General features: G+C 42.1%; 1 protein-coding gene across 1 annotated transcript in view; it reads left to right on the top strand.

Annotated features, from left to right (window-relative positions):
• The first annotated feature begins 2,030 nt into the window (after nucleotides 1-2,030).
• The window catches only part of MAP3K9 (mitogen-activated protein kinase kinase kinase 9), a 193,397-nt gene continuing 185,272 nt past the window's right edge, over nucleotides 2,031-10,155 (top strand). Inside the window, exons 1-3 of the mRNA XM_019519944.1 lie at nucleotides 2,031-2,412; nucleotides 3,729-3,871; nucleotides 4,412-4,759. Of these exons, the coding sequence (XP_019375489.1) occupies nucleotides 2,031-2,412; nucleotides 3,729-3,871; nucleotides 4,412-4,759 (873 nt within the window). The remainder of the gene's footprint in view (nucleotides 2,413-3,728; nucleotides 3,872-4,411; nucleotides 4,760-10,155) is intronic.

Genomic DNA, 10,155 nt, shown 5'->3' on the forward strand with positions numbered 1-10,155 from the left:
TATATTACTTGGCACCTACACTGGGTGGCTATGGAAAAATAATTGGTACACCCTTTTCCAGAGGCCGTTTCCATTGCTAAGTCTGGAGCGGAAGCAATTTCCTTCCTGTTTGGATTCTTGGCCTTGCTTGAATCAGGTGTGTGACCTTTGTCTTTTTTCCTTGCTTCCTGTTAAACCTCCACCTAATACTGTTTGTTGCCTCATTAGGGACATTAGGATTGACGGCTATGTAAGAGGCTCTTTATGGGCTTGTGAAGAGAATAATATAGAAATCTTACAGAAAAGATTATTATTGTTGGGAGGGACTATTAGAGCAGTATTTCCTGCCGTTCAATCTTGGATTCTACTTTTAATCGGGTCTCGGCGACATTCTTGGTGTAAGATAGTAATCCCCAGGAAAACTCGCTTGTTATACCCTTTGAATTTTATCCCACAAATTTATCATGAATATGAGATAGTTCATATTTTATATAATTGTAAGGAGATCGGGCATCTGAGCACTGACTTTAGGGTGCTTAGTCCTTTCGCTATCCGAGAGTCTATTCCGTCTCTATCACTCTTGTCCAAGTTCGTACTTTTAAAATTTTTTTGTTTTAAAGATCTTGTTCATCAAGAAAAATCCTTTTTGAACTTAGACATCACTAAATACAAAGACAGAATAGAATATGGCTCGTTCAAACTCCAATCCTACTCACGAACGCCGGCCTTTCCAAGATCTAACCAAAGCATTGCAACATCAGACACCTCCTGATACCCCTTTAAGTCAATGTGCATTTTTACAAAGTAATGCTAATCATTTTGCAAATAATTTACTTGGAGACCAGGAGGGAGGAGTACTGCAAATAGTAGGAAGTGATATAAAGTTAAATCATATAGTCTCCCATCATAGGGCTATCCCTAGTGGTAACCCGATCATGACAGACTTGCATTGCAGAATAGTATTTCTGCGACAAACAGGGACAGGAGTGGGCAATAACTTATCCCAGATATATGTCACTCTTAGCCCCGAGGACTATTTGTGTTGCCAGCTGAACGGGTGCTTTGATGACCCCAATATTTTGCTGGTGGCTACTCAGATAGCCAATTGGGATGACTCAACAACAGGGACTATTCATGGAGGAACAGGCGGAGCGCCCCCTATAGAAGTGATAGTGCAAGGAGAAAAAGTAGATAGAGGGGAAGTATTTTTATTATTACAGGACGGATCGTTGCACGAAGTGTATAAGCTGGCTGGTATTCCTATACCACCTCCAAAGGATATGGAAGAACGCAAACGCATAATAATAGCCATGTTTAAAATTGCAGAGGACAGGACAGATGTTCCTCCTTTGATTAAAGAGACCAAAGGGAAATATCACTTGGCTAAGACAGAACTTCAGACCCTTCTGTTTGAGGCATTGAGCAATCAGATGGTTAAAGATGTAAATAATACTAAAAAGGCTCTAATAGCCATGACTGCAAAATTATTACAATTATCAAAGATGCCAGAAAAACTGAAAACAATACCTTCAGCCCCTCTTTTAGATCCCCCTGAGTATGAATCGGCGATAGCTACCCAGGTATATCCAGTAGTTAAAAGTGAGGTAAGATCCCAGCAGGGCCCTGCAAATGATCAAGGAGAAGCTCCAGCACCAGTTATTAGCACTTCTACTAGTCTTCGTAATTTTTCTCCTGATGAACTGGCAAAATTGAAACGTCTGGTTCGACAACAATATGGAGGAAGTTTTATTCAGGGATTAATAAACATATTCAGGGCAGGAGAGGAATTTACCCAGCTAACCCCAGAAGAAACACGTATAGTATATTCAGCTTCACCCCAACATGTAGTCCCTACAGATGTACCTCCCTGGAATGCATGACGTGCAGTTCAGCAACCCATTCAAGATAGATTGGACTATCAATATTTTGTCTGGTGGCACTTATGGACAGCCAGGCAAGGAGGTGGGTTTCAGATGTTTGAATTACTTGTTAAAAAAGCTCATGACCCAGATGATCTATATTACTTAATGTTAGCACTATCAGTAAGCACAATGTTTGTCGGTAATTGGGGCCCAGAATGCGGACAGTGGAATCATGATACCACTGTTTTACCCTATCCTAAATTAGTAAATCAAAACTGTGAAGTTTCTGAAGCAATTCGAACTTTGATCTTGGCCAGTGGCAGACGAAGAATTAGGGATGTTATGGAAGGAATTTGGGACTTGTTCTCGAAGGAGCGTAAGTCCCCCAGACAAGTAATGGCTGTTAACAATGTCGGGGAAAGCGGACACGCGTATAACTCGTACAGAAGAAACGCGACTGTTCCCCCATATAAAAAGACAGAACCAAGACGAAACACGTGGTGGAAATTTCTTAGAGAAAAAGGGGATGACATGACCACCTGGAATGGAAAACCAGATTGGATGCTTGAACGTAGAGCACGACAGATGGGGTATAAGGATATTCCCCAGGGGCAAAATCCCAAGACTCAGTCTAGGGAAAATAGAAAGGTTGCCCAATTGGACAGCCAGGAAGACGTGGATTTATTGCAATAGGATAGCCAGGAGGGGGGTTGTTGTGCCTCACGACGGATGGAGCAACTTTCTCTGGCTACAGAACCCCGCGATGATGGTGATTTTAGACCTTTTGCCTTTTTACAATGGGAATGAAAAAGTAAATTATTCTTATTAGACACAGGTGCACAAATTACAGCAGTCACTGAAGGAGGGATAGAGACAGGGAAAATTAGTGGAATATCAGCCGTGACAGGCCATGGAATAGCGTATGAAGTTCTCGGCAATCTAGAAGGGAGACGAGTTAAAGCTTACAGGGTTCAGGGACTCAAACACTGTATTTTAGGAATAGATAATATGAAATATAATTTTTCAGCTTCTGATTTTAAACTTTGCAGAAAAGTCAAAATGTCGCCAATGCCCCCGTTATCCCATTAAAAGGGGACCTATCTATACACCTCAATTTCCAATTAAGAAAGATTCACATGCAATCATAGATCAATGGTTATCGGATTTACAAGACAAAGGAATACTAATTAAACAAATTAGCCCACATAATTCCCCTATTTTTGTAGTATTTAGTGGAAGTAAACCACAAGTAGTAATAGACTTAAGGAAGGTAAACCAATCTACAACGTTTTTGGGAGGGGGAGCAGTGGCACACAAACCTCGTTTAGAGTTACAGGTACGAAAAACTTTGGCGCAGATGATAAATCCTTTTATGGCAGTATTGGATTTAAGCCAAATGTTCTATAGTATTCCGTTGGAAGATCCGGAAAGGGTCATGAGTATTACATGGTGAGGGGTTCAATACGGATTTACTAGATTACCAATGGGATGGCACAATTCTCCAGGCATCGCTTCACAGTCTGTAAATAGTTTAATAGCAGGAATTGAGGGCGTTTTTGTATATATTGATGATATTTTCCTCTGTACTGAGGGGAAAGAAAAATGCTTAAAGTTAATTGATCAAGTTGAAGAAATTTTAAATGCCCATGACTTTTGAATTAATTTAGAGAAAAAACAAGGACCAGCCCAGACAATACAATGGTTGGGGAAAACATGGACACCAGAACAGATTAGGGCGGATTTAGCATGGCAAGCTAAGTATCAATGGCAAACGGAATTACAAGTTCCAACTACTAAAAAAAGAATGCCAAAAAATTACAGGGATACTAAATTAATTGCGAGACGAACATCATGAAGTTCCCATGGCCGTTAAATTATTATCTGCAGGAATTCGTAAAACTGCAGATTTTTCGAAGTTTACTTTGCAAGAAAAATTACGAGAAGGAACACGATTGGCAAATCGCATCTTACATTCTGCTCTGGAATTAACTCATCCACAGCCCCTTGTTGTGGCTGATGTTTATATTTTGGTAATTCAAGGTATATACCAAATTAAAGTTTTCCAAAAGGGGCAGCTGGTTTGGATAACAGGTGCCAACATTCCATCTGCATGGAAAACTCTTACTTATGCAGAACAAGAAGCTTGTGTTTTGACAAAACATGGCAGTGGGTTATTAGAATTAGAAATTTGCCAATATCAGATATTTACTCAATATTTGGATTTGCGATTAATCTGGAATTCAGACTGGAATTATATTTGGCCTCATTTTCCCAAATTAAAGATAGCTCGGAAATTAGAAATGTTAATATCTTGCGTCAAGGAATTTAATCTTCTTTCAATAGAGACTTTTTTGTCAGGTTTTGTGGAATGGCAATGGGCCAGGATGGGTAATGATACGGATCCACCTGCATGGATTTTTTCCGATGGAAGTAATACAGGGTGTGTGACAGTTTGTCAAAAATGTCAACTAAAAGCCCGAAGATATAACAATGAAAACGCACAGTACAATGAGGGATTCGGTATCTTATGCGCCTTACAACATTGCGCAATTAATCATTCTTTGGAACAGATTGTTTTAGGATTAGATACTCAATATGGGATCAACAGACTGTTGATTATCCATAAACCAGAATTTTCTGAAATTACACATAATCATCAGAAACTCTGGATGGATATTAAAAAGCAAATACAGAGATTGGATAAAATTTTGTTATTGTGTAAATTTATCTCACACAAAGATAACACCTTTGATCGGGTAATAGAACCAGCCTGGAACATGATGACGCTGGATTCTGATATTGAATTGGCCAATAGAGTTATGGATATTCATGAGAAATTGGGACATCTGGGACCAGTAAGACTGTATAATTTAATAAGGAAATATGAAACTGGAAAACCGGTACCTATGGTCCAACAGGTAAAGAATGTATTAAAATGGTGTGATATTTGTCATAAATGGAATATACAAGGAACCCACAATAAATGGCAAAAAGGGGCTTATGACCCAGCTAAATATATTTTGAATGAGGTCTGGCAAATTGACCACATAGGGCCATTACAGGGAGCGAAAGACTATAAATATGCCTTAACATGTATCGACTTAGCCACGCGTACCCTAATGGTCGTGCCTCAAAGAAATTTAAGTTCCTCTAATACTATTAAAGCATTGCAACTGTGTTTAGCTAGTAAAGGACAACCTGGGCAGATTTTATGCGATAATGAGCCAGCTTTCACTTCTAGGAAATTTCAAAATTATTGTGATAATACTTATCCTAGAATACACATACAATATGTTGTGCCATATACTCCGCAGAGTAATGGGGTGATAGAGAGAGCAAATGGAATCTTTAAGAACTTGTTGCGTAAAGAATTAAATTTGGAAAATTTTAAAGGATGGACCAAAATTTATTTAAAGTGTGTAATTATTTATAATTTAAGTTATGGTTTAAATTATGTACCTTTTCCTCAGATGATAGTACAAAAGCATAGAAACCAGGTAAAATTTCCGCCTGATACTGAAACTTGATTTCGTATTCCTCAGTCCAAGGCCAGACAATTGGGAAAAGTTTTTGAATGGCTGTCACCTACAATTGTGCGGCTCAAAGACTCTGAGGGGAAAGAACATATTGTACATATTACAAAATGCAAGTTCATCCAAAAGTAATCGAGAAGCGAGTGCTTCCCTTGTGTTTAAATTGCAGGAAGAAGAAAAATATTGTCATTATGGAAAGCATCAAAATATTTCTATGTATCCTGGGATTGTTTGTCCTCATGAATGCTGAAGATAAGTGTACAGACTGTACACAAGATTTGACATGTTGGGTTAATACGACATGTTTTATAGTACTCAATGGAACTAACTTTACTACCGACCTCTATATGCAATGGATTAATGATTCGGGCATTCCTGCTGGATGTTTCGGACATTTCTACTGTAAGTTGGACGGGAATAGAACTCTGGTTTATAATCTTACGGGAATGGATGGACTGACTTTAAATACACCCATTGGAAAGCTTACAGTTTTTTGGACTATGAACCAATGTAACATAACCGATGCAGTTCTTCAGAATTGGAAGATTCCTTGGACATTGTAGTGGAGCACTAGGGTGCTTGTTACTAGTAGGGGCAATGCAGGCTTAGCTGCCAATCAGCAGGGCAGCGCAGCTGAAGGCAGTGCTTAGGCAACAGAGTTGGGTCAGCTGACTGCCAAGGGGCAGGGCCGGGCCTTTATAAACAGCCCAGGCCGGAGCCCAGCTGGCAGTTACCATCTCGCAGCCTGAGAAGCAGGAGCTCTGCAGAGGGACAGAGCAGGGCAGTTACCATCTCGCAGCCTGAGAAGCTGGAGCTCTGCAGAGGGACAGAGCAGGGCAGTTACCATCTTGCAGCCTGAGAAGCGGGAGCTCTGCAGAGGGACAGAGCAGGGCAGTTACCATCTAGCAGCCTGAGAAGCAACAGCTCTGCTATAGAGCTGAACGTTGCGTGACCGCGTGAGTGCCTGCAGAATGGCCTGGGAAGGAGAGGCCTCTGACAGGGAGGCCTGAAGGAGAGCCAGGGCAGCGTGGAGTTTTATAGCTGGTAGGCTCATTTTGGGTTACAGCCGGGTTGGCTGGAAGTTTGTGTTATGGCCGAGAGGCTTTGCGTGTCGTTGTTGTTTTGAGAAGTTATGGTAGCCCTGGAGGGGGAGGCTTTGGTTTTGCTGTGATACCACCGGAGGACCGGGTGAGGCTGTAGGGGTGCGAGGAGGCCTCACGGGAGCTCCCCAGTAGTCCGGGGGTTCCTGAGTGCCCTGTTCCGGCACAGAGCAGGGTCTGGGTGGCACGGCTGTTTGGCGCCGGTGTGGCGCGATGTGTGGGGGTTGAGAACCCAGCCCGAGGGCGGTATTCTGCCCAGTCGGGTGAAGGACCCCGAGAAGGGTCAGGGGGCCAGGCACGGCTGCGTGCCACCTGAGCCCCGAGTGCGGTTTAGCGTGGGACAGAGCCCAGAGAGGGCAATAGTTTGGAAAGCGCGTGTATAGGCCCGAGTGCAGGTGAGTGTAAGAGGCCGGAGTAGGGCAGGCATGCGGTTAGAGGCCTGAGGCAAGGCCGGAGCGTGCGGGTGAGAGCCTGAAGAGGGCGATTACACTAGCCAAACCCCGGATGGGGCAAGACTGGGCTTGTGCAGCGAGGGCGCGAGGAGTGTGGGACAAGCCCCAGAGAAGGGCGAGGGCGCGAGGAGCGTGGACGTAGGCCCCAGCAAGAGCGAGCACGAGAAGCGCGATTAAAAGCCCGGAGTAGGGCGAGCACGCAGGTGGAGGCCCGAGGCCGGGCCGGCACGTGCGATTAGAGCCTGAAGAAGGGCGAACACACAAGTAAGCCCCAGAGAAGGGCAAGGGCGCGAGAAGCACGGGACAAGCCCCAGAGAAGGGCAAGGGCGCAAGAAGCATGGACATAGGCCCCAGCGAGGGCGAGGGCACGAGAAGCACGATTAAAATCCCGGAGTAGGGCGAGCGCGCAGGTGGAGACCCGAGGCCGGGCTGGCGCGTGCGATTAGACCCTGAAGAAGGGCGAACACATGAGTAGGCCCCAGAGAGGGGCGAGGGCTAGCGAACACAGGGGCGCTAGAGCAAGGGGTGTCGGTTGCGTGACAAGCCCAGGGGTGCCCGAGGAAGGGCGTGGGTTGCATGACAAGCCCAGGGTGCCAGGCAAGGCACAAGTGACCAGACAACGTCCGGAACAGCTGCAAGGCTTGGGGCATGCTAAAGGGGAGGTAAGAGGCACGCATAGCCCATAAGGCTAGGGGGCACCAGGTCACCCATAGGGAGTACAAGCCCGGACAATTATAACACCCAGGACTAGGAGATCAAAGGCAGCCTCCCATATTAAATTATATGTCATCAAAGACGTGGCCGGTGAGAATCAGAGGGTGCTGGATCTCCTAATTTGGCATGGCATGGCAGGGGGTGCTAGCGGGATCAATGTTCAGTCCCAGTGATTCAACAAAATGATCCTATAAGAAGATATTGTAATGGTACTTGGAACCCTTTATGTTCATATAATGTTACTAATTGTAATTATGTAAATACTACGGGTACTTTTGTTACATTACCTGAAACCTGTTATTCAACGTTTGAACAGGTATTATCTCATAATTGGTGTCAAAAGGCCAATATTACTGTCAAAGTAGTTAACTTACCATTAGGGAAAGGGTGTCAGATACATAACTTTTCTCTTATTGCAGGAACTTCTAAGTATGAGCAAAATAAAAACTATTCAGGTAGTTATCCTGTACTAAATAATACGGACTTATCATGGATCTGGTATAAGTCTAACTGTTGGGAAAGAAATATGAATAACTGCTCACAATATAGTAACTGCTCTTCATGCTTTTACTTAAACGACTTTACGTATGTGTATGGAGCTACTGGTATGATATTAGGAGCGGATCAACCATATCGGATAAGGCAAATAGAAGGATATTACGTTATAGACCCCGATACGTGGCAGATAGATTCAGCTGTCGATGAATGGAGCACTACCCAGAATGAGACATCTTTAAATGCTTCATTATGGTATGCTCAACACCATTGGAAATTGAATTTGACGCTAATATTACCTCATAATGATTTGACACAACTACATTCAATTTTAGATTGTTACCACAGTTCTATGAACCCCCCACAAAAAATTACACTAGAAATGGTCTGTAAGCAGAAAAGATTACTCGCTCAAATTAGCCAATTGACAATGACCAAAAATAACACTGAATTATTACAGAGCATTGTTACGTATACCCAAAACTTGGGAAGAAAGATGCAACAATTAGTTTCCATTGACTTAGATCAAGTAAACCGAACTTCAATGTATGGAAGAACATTACGGAAAATAATTCGGGAACACCCTTGCAATCAATTGGTTAATAATATTACAGTTTGCAAGTTGTTGTTAACGGCTGTTCTGGCAAAAACTCCAAAAATAGGTGGATTGAATCCATTACAATTTTGTACCCCACCAGGAGGCATTTTGGAAGAATCGACAGGTCGAATAACCACTGAATGTTTAATTCCTGATGGAATAATGTGTCGCTTATTTGCTCCTCAAATGATACAGCCATTATTAGTAATATGTAATCAGGATAGTCGGGCCAAGTGCTTGACTAACACTACTTAACATTATGTGTGCAGCAAGATCCAAGACGGACAGCAGATGTCGCTCCCATATCGGCTGTGGGAGATTGTCAGACACCTAACTTTAAAACAGAGAGGGGTGCGTACATGGAAATTTACTTCAGGTACCGTCTTATGCCTCAATTTTAATTGTTCTGTTATTCACGGAAGTTCTTTAGTTACATATAAAGGACACAGTATTTATATTCATCATGGAAAAGCACATGTGATAATACAAGAATCTAATTTACTCCAAGCAGATTTTTGGCAAATATTATTAAGCGATTTAGATTTAACATTACATAACCAGGGAATTGATGTGTTGAAACTCCAAAGGTTGGGCAATGAACTAGAACTGTGGCTCTCTTCAGGAGAATACATAAAAGAAGATTTAACTAAGTTTATTTCTGTGATTTATCAAACTGTTTCAACCACTAGTCAAACTCCCGAATACTTGCAGGCAATCTTGGAAGGACTTAGTAAACCTTTTTACTTGGCTGGGTGATATTGCCCAACAAGCTAAGGAAACAATTGTCAAACATATGCAGACCTCCAATAGAGTTACAGAGGGAACGTCTAATCTTATTTGGCAAATGGGGGACAGTATGTGGATTTTTGTTGTCATTTTAGGTCTTCTTGTAATTTGTATTGCAGTTGGAGTTTTGTTAAAATGTTGTTATCCTTATTTACAAGGATATGTTAAGCTTTCTAAATCAGAAATAGCAATTTTTATCGAGGAGGAAGGGGTGATGTGAGAGAGTGCTTATGCTAAGCAAGGCCTAGCATACTTAACAACGCACTAAAACTCCCAGAATGCTTCAAGGAGGTTGAGAAGTCAGCGATTGACATTCTGGTGATCACTATCTGACCCTTGAATAAAAATGCTGACAGTATGATAAAAATTGCAAGCAAGCAGCTTCTATTGTGAGCTACGGAAACCGCATGGCTAAACCGCAATGACGAAAGATAACCGCATATCATTAAAGCAGTCTGGAAAATATTGTAAGTTAGGTCATTAAGAATTAACATAAGAAGTGTAAAAATTATAATAAAGAGCGTGTCACCTGATATTATAATATAGATGGGTTAACTAGTAACCAATAGAAGTAAGAATTAGAAATGCATATGTATATGTGTTATCATATATAAGTAATAGAAAAGTTATGTTAGA

The sequence above is a fragment of the Gavialis gangeticus genome, unplaced genomic scaffold (assembly GCF_001723915.1).
Source record: "Gavialis gangeticus isolate Ggan-Ray unplaced genomic scaffold, GavGan_comp1, whole genome shotgun sequence".
Classification (NCBI taxonomy): Eukaryota; Metazoa; Chordata; order Crocodylia; family Gavialidae; genus Gavialis; species Gavialis gangeticus.